Source organism: Oxyura jamaicensis, chromosome 12 (genome assembly GCF_011077185.1).
Source record: "Oxyura jamaicensis isolate SHBP4307 breed ruddy duck chromosome 12, BPBGC_Ojam_1.0, whole genome shotgun sequence".
Lineage (NCBI taxonomy): Eukaryota > Metazoa > Chordata > Aves > Anseriformes > Anatidae > Oxyura > Oxyura jamaicensis.
In genome coordinates this window covers 14,029,266-14,043,998 of record NC_048904.1, presented here as the reverse complement: position 1 = coordinate 14,043,998, position 14,733 = coordinate 14,029,266, and the positions used below count along the sequence as shown (strand labels likewise).

The window sequence follows — 14,733 nt, the reverse complement described above, 5'->3', positions numbered from 1 at the left end:
AAAAGGTCAGAAAACCAAGAAAGGGAATGGAACTTGATAAAATAAGGGAGGAGTTAAGCACTTAGCAGAAGAAATCACAGATGATAGCAAGGCAAAGCGAGTCTTCGTGTTACCAGTAAAAGATTGTAAGTTACCCAAGAAAAATGACAGTTACTGTTGCCCTGAGAAGCAATAACTTGTCAGCAAAAATCCATACCCCAATGGGTGAAGAAATCAAGTAGAGCAGCAGTGCTAAAATCACCCAGCAGAGGAGACCAAAGATACAGCTTTCACTGCCAACTGCGTGGAGACTGGAAAATTCGCTGGCACATTTCGGTTCAACATGGTTTCCTATTATATGTGCAGCAATATGTTCCTATTATACATTCAGTATAGCATTAGCATCTTTCTTAGAAGAAGAGCACCATCCTTTTTTCTTGGTATTTCTAATTATATTTATTGCTGGTTACTACAAACACTCCTTTGTGACCAAAAGGGCAGGGTGCATAACATGAATAGATTAATTAAGCACCAAATTTCCATAGCATTCAGCCTTCCCCAAATCTCATTTCGTTACAAAGGGCAACAAACTCAGAATTTCAAAGCAAACAGGAGCATTTCTTAGTGAAGCTGAAAAAAAACTCAGTAATGCATCAAAAACCCAAGCTATGCTTGATGGTGGGGTTTACATTAACTAGATTTGCTTTGTGGTAAAAGAAAACAGGATCACAGCCTGTCACTCCATCTCATCTGAGGAGCAATAACTCCCAACTTCCACTACATCCTTGAATCGCTGGAACAGGATCTAAGGCATCTTGTGGACTCCAGGTTGTGGCTCGCACCCGAAGTCCCCTGGAAGCCATGGGCGTTATCAGAGGTCAGGCTCCATGCACAACTGTGTTGCACACTCCTGGAGCAGGTACACGCCCTGGGGTTTTGCTAGCAGACCTTCTGACTAGGAACGTGTTACCTAAACCACTATAGACATGCATGTCGAATGTTAATAAAGATAAAAATATACTTCCAATAAATAAAATTGAATTAATTAGCGGTTTAATCCAATTCCCTAAAAATATTTGACCTTGTCAAATGAAGAGGGTGGCCTTATAATTTCTGCTTTTTACGTTTTTAGAATTAAAGAGTAATCAAATGCATGCGGCTTTGCATATAAATCAACCTTGACCTTTTGGTGAACTGTTTTGGTAAAAATAAGCAGTACTCTGACTGTTCTTTTCTCTGAAAGCCAGAGCAGACAGAGCAGAAGAGAATTCAGTTCAGTGAAGAACACAGTGCTATAATCATATCAGAAGCACATTAATAAGCTCCCACTACTTTGAGCAGTTATTGCTCTTTCTTCTCTAAAACATCCTGATTTCTAAGACTTCTCCTTTCCTACAAAAGGCTGAGCCTTGCATCTCAGCATTCTTTTGGATTAGATGTTACAGCCTCCCCAAAGCTGATAATTCAAGGTTACACCTTGAAACTCTTATACAGCCTTTTATTCTGAGGAACAACTGACTACCAAGAGAATTATTTTATATTGAGAGCCAAAAAAAAAAAAAAAAAAAGCTTAAAAAAACAAACCTTAAAATGTGCAGAACTAGCTTTGCACAGAATGCAAAGGCAGAGATAGGAGGCTGCTGCTGGAAAATTATATTAAAAAAAAAAAAGCAAACCCCAAACAACAGAACAATGAAAGAGGAGGAGGATGAAACATGGCTTGAATTTTTAATTGACTGCAGGCACGCTATGGAGACAAACAGAAAAGAACATACCCGTTTTTCCTGTGTTTTTCATCCAAGTCTTGTTAGAAGATTCATTGTCAAAACCATCAAGCTGCAGTTCTTGGTACTCATCTCCAACGTGAGCCTGATGGTCTACGATATCTATGGGAGACTGGTGAGACCCTCCACACTTCTCACTAGAAGTAACCCAGTGCTCGGGACCATAGGTACCTGTTAAAAAATACCAATGTAAATTAATATTCCAGGGGCTCAGCAGTTCTGGATAATGCTTAAGAAAGAGGATGAAGCACTTAAGCTCCCCAGGTAACACCACTGCTGTTACACTTCCCACATCTGAAAAAGGTTAAGACTTGTAAACTTATGAAGAGATCGAAATCCATTAGCTTCATGCCGTACTCAAACTTTGCCTCTAGCAGTAAAGAACAATGCCTTTTTTTAAAAAATTACTATTCTATAAAACTATCTGCAATTCCCAAGTTCTTCATGCATATGTTATGAATTAGCATGGTTTTACAGGAACTTTCCTAAAGCTTCAGCCATAATATATTAGTATATATTTACCTTTTTACATGAGATACATAATGTACCAACTATGCATTAAGTTGCATTGTGCAATACTCTGCTTAGATAATATGATCTTTATTAATGATCTCATTTATCTGGGTGGTTTTGAAATCAGAAAAGATGAAAATAAAGAATTAAACCAATGGGAATATTAGTAAATTTGAAGAAAGCAAGAAAGTATAAAACACAATCTCTTGATGGAGGAAATAAAGATGACAATAATTGATCAGGAAAATGCTCTAACTTTCTTTTGTTCTTACAAGAGTTTTCTGTTTTGCTTATTAGTACAGGCTGTTCTCACCTGATGTAAGCTACTCTCAAAACAAGTCAAGTATTAGCAGTAAAGGAGAAGGTCATGGTCTGTCATGGTGTGGTGGTGGAGCTGCGAGAGGTGGTATCGCAGACCACAGCTCAAGCTGCCGCAGCCCAAACCCACGCTGCCCATTCTGCAAGGCTCTCCAGCGAGAACAGTCAATATAAATAATACATGGAAATAAAAGGTTTCAGACAAAACCCTTGCCGTCCCCACCACACACCACCTATAGAAGCAATACAACACCAGGGGCCTCAACAGCACACAGAGGAGGATCTCCAGTGAGTTTCAAATTTTTCTTACAACCTCCCTCTCCAACTCTTAAATTGCATTAACAGAGACTAAAAGATTGTGTTCCTGTGAGTGCAAATAGTGGTCTACACTCCTGAAGTAACAGCACAGAATTCTTGCAAAGCACTTTTCTTCGCTCACAGTTCTTGAAGTGCTTTACAGCAGGGATCAGCACTCTTATTCTCATGTGAAGACAGGGAAAGTGATGAGCTGAGGGAAGCAATTTGCCCAAGCTCTTCTACCAAAACCAAGTTACAACCCGGAGCCAAACTCCAGTCTCTGGAGACCTCTGATGACACACCTGTTCTGTACCTCTGAACTACACAGTCAGCATGTCTGCTCTGTAGCATATACCAGCAAATGATGCGCCCATATGCATCTATTATCCTTGCATCTGAGAACCATATGTAAATTCAATTAGCGCCATCCAAACACAGCAGTTGGGAAGGCCGGTTTCTTTGGCCCCTGGGTTTTAACGTGTCTAGTTGCAAAATGCATTTTTCCTATCTTCCCTTGGGCTGATGCAGGACACTTAATCACCAGCAAGATTTTGTGCAGTACCCATCACATGCAAATGCTCTATGGTAACGAAAACAACATCAAAGTGTTTTATTTTCATCTGCAATTCAGCAAAATTGCACCATCCTTTAAAAGTCATTTACATCACCTGCCCAGGTTAAAAAATCAGTTTTGTTTATCTGATTGTTCAACTTGTATTGTCAGCAAACGCCACTTTTAGTTAATTTCCCAATGTACCACAACTAAGGAGAACAAAATTATTAAAGAGCCCTACAATGGGAAACCTAAAAGTGTTCCACTTGTAGATTTCTTTTTCCCCTGAATCAGGATGCTCTTATTAATTGTTTTGCAGTGAATTAACTGGCAATTCAGATTTACTTACCGTATAACCTTGCATTTACTCCATGAAATTTAGGAATTTGCTTTAGAATGTTTAGTCCTGCAGACAATCATCAAACCTGCCAACTCTCATTTTTTGGCTTTGTTATAAACATAGGGTGAGCTTTACAAAAGCACTCTGCTCACAGAGGCTATCGCAATGGTTTCAGCTGTGCTTTCAAAAGCTGTGCACTCATTTCTTTATTTTTAATTTTTTTAGTATTTTGGTGACCTCTTAACCAATGGGGAGATCTTATTTTTGAATAAGCTGATTTATTTTAACAGGCATTGCAGGGTTACCTCCATGCATCTTGTCAAGAGGCTTTTTTATGATTCTTCTTATCGTTATTATTGTTATCGTTAAGTATAGCCAGCTCTCAACCAATTTGCAGTGAAAACTGTCCTGTCGAAATGAATAAAATAAGCCATAAGGGCAAACAAGCAGCAAAACATCTCATTGAGTTAAAACCTCAAGCGACTTAGGTACCTGGACTGACTCTTGCTGAAATAGTCTTTCACTGCCCAGACTTCTAATGGCTTTTAGGCCTTTGTGTCACTTAAACAGGCTTTAAATTTTTTTTTTTTTTTTTTTTTTTTTAAATTTAACTTGTTGGAATTAGTTTAATACAGCAATACATCTCTTTCTAAAAATACAGTAGCTTCACCTGGTTCTAAAAAAAAAAAAAAAAAAGCCTAATACAAGCTGTTATCTTCATGTGATAGTCTTAGTTTTCATACAGAAAATGTTTCCATATGCTGAATTAACTAAAGGAAAATCTAATGCAGTGAAACTCTCTCAGCAATTCAAAACCCCAGTTCAGTGCCGGTGCTGTGACTCCAAGCCCTGACATCCCAAATGACAGCCAGAAGGCTAAGCTCTGATTTAAAGGTTCGAGACCTGCTAGTTAAAATCAGCACAGGATTTTATAAACGGCTGAGCTTTTCATTAATTTCTTTCCGAACTTTTTGATATGCAAAGTGTTACATGCAATATGACCTGCACCATTACGGCAGCAATTCTAGACAGGAATAGAGGCCACAACCTCAACACCGCCATCCCAGCCGCGCGGGGCTGGGGCCAGCCCAGCTTTAACAATTAGCGTGATAAGGCATGGCTGGGGGGAGGCAGGAAAGAAGCAAATTCTAATTTTTGAGTTTGAGACCAAAGTAAATCAACTCTCTCTCCAACCCAGGAAAAACAAGCTCAACAAAATGTAATCAAGACCAGTGCAACGGGATTCATTTATTCCCTGGTAGCCATCAGAAGGTTTAAGTCTAACTGCCTGCTTTTTTCCATGGACATTCAAGTGCAGTTTTAATTGAAACTGATCTTCCACTACAGATTTCAAATTAATTCTTCCTCCAAGTGTCTCATGCTCCAGACATCCTTGCCTTGCAAAAAACCCTATATCATTAGAGGAGGAAATAGAACACTTTTTCTAAGCTTGCAGGTATTGATTACCTATTCCTTCCATCAAAGCACAATTGCCATTCTGCACTGTATAAATCTCTTCAGTGTTAGACACTTTATAAAGTACCGAGAATTATATCATTAATCATTTGCAGTTGCACCTGTCTTGCTTTATTGAATTCTTTGTTTTTTAGAACTTTAAATAAATGCTTTTAAATAAAAACATGACACTAAATAAAGACTCTGTTTCACTTAAGCCTAGCAAAAAAAATCCCTTCGTTCTGCGTGTAATATTTACCCATCTGAGACAGATAACTTATGGCTGTTTGTATTTCATTTTTCCAATGGCGAGCATTGCGGCTTTCATCAAATAAAATTTGGAATGAATTCAAATTGACCTTTTAAGGGTTGACAAGTAATTCAGTTTTCAAAACCCAAACAAGCTATGAGACCTCACCTGTGCTAATAACTAACACGTTTCCACCCCGATAGTGGGATGACCTGCAAGTGAAGATGAGTGCCCAACACCCTGTCCTGGATCTGGAGCACTTGATGCAAGCACAGCACCGAAATGGGATGTGCTGGGAACGCTGCAGGGAGGAGGTCACCCTCTACGACCCCAGTAACTCCAGCCCCACCGAGATGAGATCCTGCCCCGCTGCTGCAGAGCTCGTTCATGTCCTGAGGCTGGCAGCACCACAAGCTCATTTTGGGCTGCAGACAGGTCTCTGGGACCTGACCCTACCTCTGCTGAAACCATGGGCGAGAGGGGCCGCAGCTTCCATGGGGTGAAAGCACAGTTGGGGTCCATCCCCAGCAAGACTGCCCGCTTCTCACACCAGGACTTTCAGCGACACATAACGCCGAAGACGTTCTCATCCATCCTCATCTGAACTTACTTGATGCTTCTGAGGACTCTGCAATCTTTTCTCATGCAAAATCTTTCAGTCATTGACTGAAGAATCTTTAATATTTTTTTAATACACAAGCTGCTCTTTAAATAGAATCCAAGATTACCTTTCTCCTCCTAGTTACATACAACCTAAACAATGAGAAGTCTTCATTAACGAAAAAACATTTCCACTACATCTAATTAAAGCTTGCATAAAAACTTTAAAAAAAATCAAATATATTTTTCTTCCACAAACCTTTTGTTTAAACTTTCTTTTATCAAAACCATGCAATTTTCTTGATTTTAAATCATTTCCCATTTAATGGATCAGCTCCTCTGATACAGACTGATGTATACCACACGCTTTTACACAACATCCAGATGTAGCTTGACAGACATCAGCAATTTATGTACGATCTGATTATGATCATTCATTTACAAGATGGGAAAGAAGCAGAAAAATCAACATTTGTTTTTCTCAATTTTACATGATTTTAACATTTGCACAAAAATTTGACCTTAAAATCCTGGTCTATCAAGAAAAGAGCTAGTTTAGATTTTTAATTTTTTTATATATACATAACTTGTGTGTGCTTTATTCTTTAACTTTTTTTAAACAACATTATCTCAGACAAATCTAACTGTATTTGATGCCTCTCAACTTTTTATTTCTGAATGAAAATGGCAGTCGTGATTGCAAAGGCAACTCAAAACCACTCACACTTCTGCAATTAAAACAAATTAGCTTGGCCACTTCACAAGGACATCCTATCCCATCATCTTAATGCACAAGATCATTAATCCACAATTATCTGCAAGGCAGATATTCACAGAACTGTAAGGAAACAGGCGCTGCAGAAAGGCTTACATCCATCACCCCTTCTAGCCCTGTTTTGTCCTCCCTCCACATGCAAATGGCTCCTGCTGCTCTCTTGCACGCTGTTTTCTAACGCTGACAGAAGGATGCTACCCTCCTAAGAGGACAGAATCTATATCAGAGGCAGGATGCCCACATTTCACACAAAGTGGTAGGGTTCTGTTCTCGCTGGGTCAGAAGGATGTGGGATGTTGGAAATTACGTTTGGAAGCTCACCCAAAATAAGGCTAAAGGCACGCTAAGCAGTGGCTTGGTTACTCCTTGGATGGCAGTGGTATTCAGTTGTGTTAGTGATGCCACCCAAGCAGGTTGCCTCCAGCATCTTTTCTGCAAGTTTTATGGGAAGGATTCTCAGCAAGATTCTGGATAAACAGGAATGCTTTTCTTTGTACAGATGGGTAGGTATGATCTGCCCAACCAATTCAGCATTCACTTGAGTAATGCTGAAGATGTGAACCTCAGAATCTCCAGTCTGTTGTACTTGAGCTGCTCCCCCGTAAGCCAAATCTCAAGAAACACTGAAAAGAAACACCAGTAAACAAAGACGTCTCTTTTTTAACACTGAGAAAGAGCAAAGAAGTGGTGCCCTTGCTCAGCTACAAAGCAGTGAGCTTCTCTTGCAGGCTGAATTTAACAGGAAAAAATGGTTTAAAATAATCAAACATCAAGGAAATTCACTGTGGAACTGAAAGTATTTCAAGATTCTTCAGAAGTTTGAGGTCTGGGGTTTCTCTGTTATCTAGGACAAAAAGATCAAACCTGGTACTTGATGCCATTAACCAAGAATTCATCATTTTTGCTGTTTAAAAGCAAGTCCTGGAAGTCACCCAGGGAAGGTGCTTACACCACACAAGTGAGGACAACAGGCAAGGAGCGTGCTGCAGCTCCAGCCCGGTTGAACCGTCAGCCTCCCTTCACTCTCTAACCTCTGGCTTCCTCCTAGGAAGACAAAATGAAGTGATCCCTGCAGGATGAAGGCTAAAGACTGCATTTAGATACAAGGCAGGAAAGAATGATTCGAATGACTGACTGATCTCTTGCTGAGTAATTTACCATGCGGCAGCATGGTAAAGGTATAAGAATCCCTGAAAGCCCTGATAAAAATCAGTGGCATCTTTCAGGGACCTTCCTGTTGCAGAGAAAGCAATCAAGTTGTTGAATCATTATATTAGGGGAAAAGTTGCTGAAATTATACTGTCTTGCTCTAAAACGATGGCATACCAAATTCAAAGAGATGGAGAAAGAGAGCCCGTAGTTAAGAGTTCACGGTGCTGTTTTGAACAAAGATTCCTGGATTTCCTACCCTGAAGGAAAAGGGCTTTTCATTTTATTATTCTCTGTCATCACTCTGTTTAACATGAGACACTCATGCTTGCAGAAAATTCCAATTACTGCTTGAAAAATGAGACTGAATACCAAGAGCAAGGTCCTGAAGAGCTCGCTGAGACCCAAACAGATATAAAAGCATCATCCAGTCTGCAAACTCGGTGCAGAAAAAAGTGCCTAAGACATGTCACAGTCGTAAACAGCCCTGGACAGATTTTTGGAGAGCTGAAAGACGCTGAAAGAAATTTTTCCCAAGAACAGTTTCTGATAAGGGATATCTTAACCGGCAGTTGTTGGAACATACACAAATACAGGAAGACAGAACAAAAAGGGTTTGGATTTAGATAACCTTTGAGCAATTGCTAGCAGCAACATCAGAAGCACCAGCCCCGCTTCTCCTTTCTGCACCGGTGCCACCACACCTCACCACACCTACAGAAACATCCAGCCATGGGGCCTTAAAAGCAGAGCCGATCTTCAGAACCGATTTCGTCAGTGATAACATCTCACTGCCAAAACGCAGCTGATGCAAAGAAAAAGAAAGGCTTTAAACTACGCTCCTAAAAATAAATTGTTCTACAACATCTGCAGCTTTTAAACCCAAGAAGAGTGAGGTGCACCGTCTTCTAAGTTTCTACTGATACCCCGTTTCTTGCTGGATTCTTTAATTAAGCCTTCCATTAATTATCTTTTGCAAACAGTTCTAATGTATGTTTTCAAAAGCTTTGTATTCTTCAGAAGGTATGTGAACACCTGTATTACAGAGTCACAAACACTTCGTTGTGCTGTTTTTTTTTGTGTATGTGTATCCCCACACATCCGTACAAATACTTTCTAGGTCCTAATTCTGTTCCTCAAAAAACTATGACGCTGCCATGAATCTTGTATGAAGCTCCTGCTGTACCTATCAACCTGCCAGCGGCACGAACGTATGATAAATACGCAACATCAGGAAAGCTCAGCACCTTAAGACAAATGTTGCAGGAAGTCCACAATAAATTGGAGTAAGTGCAATTACTAAAACAAGCTTTTTCCATAAACATTTCAAGGTTTGCATCTGTGACCCGAATAACGTACCACCACACAACAGTGAAAACGGGACTAGCTTTAGCTGTGCTGGCAAAATATTTTGGGGTTTCTTCAGGGGTGTGACACAACATACTCTTGATAGACACAACTAATGAGCTGCTCAGTTTTTTAACTCCAGTATTTCAAAAATGTTTACATATATTGAACACAGCATAACAATATCAATGAGATTAATATGCAGAACTCACTGAGTGGGAGGATAATTTGTGGTATACAAGGTGCGTGCTGGTGGCAAGTGACTGAGACAATATACGTCTACATCCTCTGTTTTTCATAATTTTCGTTTTTAATAAATGCATCTGACATCTCACACCATTCATTTTGTAACTGTCTGTGGCCTTTTTAGAACTGCTCACCCTGAGCTGCATATAATAAACGAGGTGATAACTTACGTTATAAGGAGAAAACAGAAGATAAATTTATATGAAGACTTTGTAAATTAACTTTCTTCTCTTCCTATATCAGTTGAGTAAAACTCCATGAAGACGAGGGAGAGACATAAAAATGGATTTTTTCTTAAATATAATTTAAATTTCCTAATGGAAATTACTGGATGAAGATGTACTGTGAATTGATGTGGTAGCTGATGACAGCGCGTGGGGGTGCTTGGGGCAGGGCCTGTCTGAGGCCACCTCTCCAGTGGGCCAGCCCCGCTCTCACCGTCCTCCTTTCCCTTCACAGCTAACAGCTGGACAATGATGGACCTGGGCAGCAGAAGCACTTGTATCACTGTACTGCCCAACACCGCAGTGAGGAAGGAAGAAGGCCTTCATTCTTCCACAGACAGGGCAGCTCAAAACCTCATAACCGAGCCACGTAAGGCAAGGCCGCAGCAACCCAACATGCGGCACCTCACCCTTGAGAGCAGCCCCTCCTGGGCTGACCTGCCTCCTCCTGGAACAACCTCACTTCTCCAAAGGCATCTCCCTCAGCTGGAACCCCCCCGGCACGTCCTCTCTATCAGAAACACAATCATCCGTCCCAAGGGACAGGAGAGAAACGCCGCCAATTCTTCCAGATAGCGAAGATAAAAGCAGAAATGAGCCTGGTGTTTCATGGAATTAAACAGATGAAGAATGAGCCTGAGCACATATAATGCCGATGTAAATCACGGTCCCATCTGGGCTACTCCAAGAAGAAAGCACAGCATGAAAAAAGCTCTCAGAAAATAAAACAGAGGAAACCAGAGGAAGAAACTGGGCAGGAAACTTTCCCACCCAAGAGCTGTTTGATGCAGACAGAGGCCTGGGGGGCTTCAAGATGACTTTGTGGAAACAAGAGGAGGGAAGAAGATGTGAATTCGGCATGCTGCTAATTACAGCATCCCTTGCCAAAGCCAGGAGAGGTGAGGGGCTGAGCAGGCAGTGGCCATGCTGTGGTGACGGCCCCCACAGGACCCAGCCCCAGCTGAAGTGGGCAATGGCTGCGTGCCAAAGCTGTGGCAGGGAGACTTCAGGCTGCAAGAGGAGCGAGGCAAGAAGAAAGCCTAGAAGAACAGCCACGGTGGGCTAAGGAACCACTTTATGGGAGCATTTTTTTTCTTCAAACCAGAGATCTTGGCTAGCTCAAGAGTTTGACTTAGACCAGGCTGAAGCATCAAGGCTCCTGTGCTGCTGAACCAGCCCAGCGGCTCCAGAGATGAATGCTGAACGACAGTGACAGTAATAAGCCGTGACATTTAAGTCAGGAAGTCTCAAATTCCCATCTTGCTTCTCTGGCTCCTTCCTACCACCAGGAGCAACAAGCTCCATTTCATTCCCCTGCTTTATAAAGGGAGAAGTTCACCTGTCTCATCAGAGCATCTGCAAAGATTGCTCAAAAGTTGAGAAGAGCTACAGAGATTTAAAAAGAAAAAAAAAAAAGAAAAAAAAAAAGAAAAAAGAAAAGCAGTTACTGTGCAAGCCTCAGCTGTCCCGCTGCAGACCTCAGTGCCAGGCTGCCTGTAAATGCATTTAGGAAAGACACAGTTCCAATTATTTCTCAAAGCACCACACACTTGAAATCCTACTACTTCTCACATGTACCCTTAATAGCCTTGATCTCACCAAAGAAACTGCTAACGTAAATGATGCCTCACTGTAACTTAATTACCTCCAATTTAGGTGGGTATGGGAACAGAAAGTACCTTTTCTTGATTCCCATCTGTTCCTCATAACTAACCAAAGGAGCCTTCCCCAGAGCTCTGTCTCTCAGAGCCAGCATGAAAAAAAAAAAAAAAAAAAAAAAAGAAGAAGAAAGTAAGGATAAAATTGTATATTTTTATTGAATTTTTGCAGGATGCTGGTTAATAAAACACCCACAGAGAGCACAGAGCAATATAGAAAGGGAATAAAGGGAGGGAGGGCTGATATCAATAAAGCCTATCCAGAGGCACTGGTGGAGTGAACGTACTCTTGGTTTCAAAAGAAACCTGCTACTAAAATGATTTTCACTCGTTGCTTTGGCTCAAGTTTAAAATTCACAAAAAAAAGTGTCCTAATAAAAAAAAAAAAAAGCTAGGAAGATAAAATCATCCGCTGCTGAAACACGTGTCACCTTCAGCTTTCCAATATCCATTTTTGGTCCTAACCTGACCCAAAGACAACCACGATACGGACTGTACTGTTTAAGTGTATCACAAGCAGTGCTGCAGCCCCTGAAATCATTCATTAGACTTTGATGAACACCTGCTTTGCTATGATACGTATCTTTTTTTTTTTTTTTTAAAGGTGAAAATCAACTTTTGACCAACTAAGTTGTTAATGGCATCCCTGTTAGAACAGGCTTCTCAATCCAGCTGTCCTTTTCACTAATATGCACCAGTAAAATAGCTCCCGGGAGAGTTTCTGGGAGATAGCCAGCTTTTACTTAACGACACATCATGAACCCTAGCCTCCACTACCATTAACATTCAGTCTATGTTTCTACCATTAATTTAAGAGCATCAGGAGTAAGAATAAATAGGAAGACAATAAGCAGTCGTAACATCCAGCTTGAGGTACTCTAGCTGCAGAAGCAGGGCTATCTGCTAAGGCACTGAACAGTTTACAGCCATTTTTCTCATTTTTGTTCCATACCTGCCATTTCCCATATGTTACATTAAATAGCTTAAACTATTCAGAGCCAGCTTTAGTTTTTCAATTAGGTTACCAAAAAGGAAAGAGGGAAAGAGGGAATCACCAAAAGGACCTGATGGATCTCAGTTCATCGTATCACTCCTGGATGAGCCCTGGGTGGAAGCACACTAATGCTGGAGGGGAGCAGCAGCCGCCCCCCATCACTGCAGCACCAGAGCCCCTTCTCTCCCTCTGGCGCTGCCTGCGGCGCATGACCCACATGCGAGCAGCGAAGCAGCTGCTGCGGGGAGAAACCAGCTGCCACGGGGAGCTGGCAGCAAAGCGACCATGGTGACGGATGGAGTTGGGGCGAATACTCCTGGACATAGTACCAATGGGGCACAGGCGAACACTGAGTAAAGTATAAGGCTGTGATAAATGCACTTTCCTCCAGCATAGCATAACCATGTTGTTTAGAGCATCTCTTTAGGGAAGATCACCCCAGAGGGCAGCTTGCAGGCTCTGAGCTTGTCACCAGGAGGGATCTTCCCTAGAGCCAAGTACAAGCATCACCTGCCCCTTCACACCAGCATCTTCGCGTACTGCCACTGAGGATGCTGGCGAGCGAAGCAGGTGCTCTCACACAGCCCTCCCTGCCCCGCTCAGCCCGATGCAGCCAGCTCTGAACACGTTTCCCCGTGCCGTTTATTCACGGCAGCGTTTGGGCAGCCCATGGCGACATATACCATAAAATGGAATCTGGAGTGCATCGCTTATCTGTGAAATCTGTAAGATATTGGATTTATATGGTGTTTGCAGAGCACATTAGAAGATCATCATCATCATGTCTTTTCAAGACAGCCATAATTATTCAGGCTGTTATTCTATCTCACTGGTGCTTTTGAAAAACTATTTAATATTAGCAAACCCTCAGTAAAAACAATGTTTTGGTTGAGAGACTAATCTTCATCTCAGTACACAGCCATACCTGGTCTTATCTACATTACCAATTCCCTGCTGATTGAACGGATTCATTAACAACACAATCTCTGGTGACTGAAATGAAGTCTCATTCTTCGTATCACTGGTGCCTTGCTGTTTGCTTTTCCTTCACAGTGTGCACACAAGTAATTAACTTACTATGCTCCGCTAGCTCCTGACACATTACTTGGCATAGAAAAATTCACCAGCAGGTAGTTAAGCATGCAAAATATTTTCAGTCAAATGAACTTCGTAACAAAGCACTGCTTAGGAGAAATGTGGCTCTTTCTGATACAGCAGCAACATGCGCCATGCCGCCCGTACCGACAGGAACTTCTTGAGTGGCAAGATAAAAATATATCACTTTTACCAGTTTTGTTCAACATGTAGGAAATTTCTTTAGGGATTTAAGCTGGCAGACAGTAAAGGGTGATCACTGAAAGGATGAGCATGGAGATGAACCTGATCGGCCCTTGTGAAGTATAGCATAACAAGGACTGGAACAAGATACATAAAGTATAGAACAAAAAAAAGGGGGGGGGAGGGGGGACATAAAGTAAAGAGGAGATTCACGTCAGTACTGAATTACTGAGATTACTGATGTCTGGATGTACAGAAGAACCGTGCATTTCCACTTTTACATGAAATAAAGAGAGGTAATTTGCTATTTTAAGCCTAGAATGCTTTTAAGCCTAGAGTTCAACGACAGTGAAACCTCCCTAAATAAAAACATGAAACTTATTATACACTCCACCAAAGAGACTCCACTCGGGAACGTGACTTAAAATGTTTGACTATTCTCAGTAATATCAAGCTTTAAAACTGGAGTGAAGTTACTCATGAACTTACCTATTTGCAGGATGAGAGGTTATGGCATGAACTGACTTTGTACCATACCGCAGCGTAGGGCGAGATGAAGTATCAAAGTGACAGCGCAGTGCCTGGCACTGACTTTGCTAACACCAGGATTCTCCCTGGACAATATAAAGATACCAGAGACTTTGTGGAGGTCTCCTCTGATCTGAACACACTCTAAACTAAGACTTAATTACCTTAACATTTGCTCAGCACCAGAGACTGGGAATCATTTGAGCTTCACGCCACGCTAGCACAGTCTGGACAGTGTCATACCAAACAATTAGTCACCTGCTCTACACTGTCCGAGGCTTTCCTTTAAACCAAAAGTATCTGGATCTGCACAACGTATGTAACAAATACTTGAGAAAAGGCAGGAACATGGCTCCAATAAAGACCCCTTCACAGTATTATTAATCACAACTTTGACCTTTTGTGACAAATTCTTGGTCAGATGATCTACAACTGCGCTGACCTA

General features: G+C 41.4%; 1 protein-coding gene across 2 annotated transcripts in view; it reads right to left on the bottom strand.

The window, feature by feature from the left end:
• The window catches only part of PTPRG (protein tyrosine phosphatase receptor type G), a 400,862-nt gene that overhangs the window by 185,731 nt on the left and 200,398 nt on the right, over positions 1-14,733 (bottom strand). For both annotated transcript variants that reach the window (XM_035338056.1, XM_035338057.1), the window contains one exon: positions 1,755-1,934. In XM_035338056.1, coding sequence (XP_035193947.1) covers positions 1,755-1,934 — 180 coding nt within the window. The remainder of the gene's footprint in view (positions 1-1,754; positions 1,935-14,733) is intronic.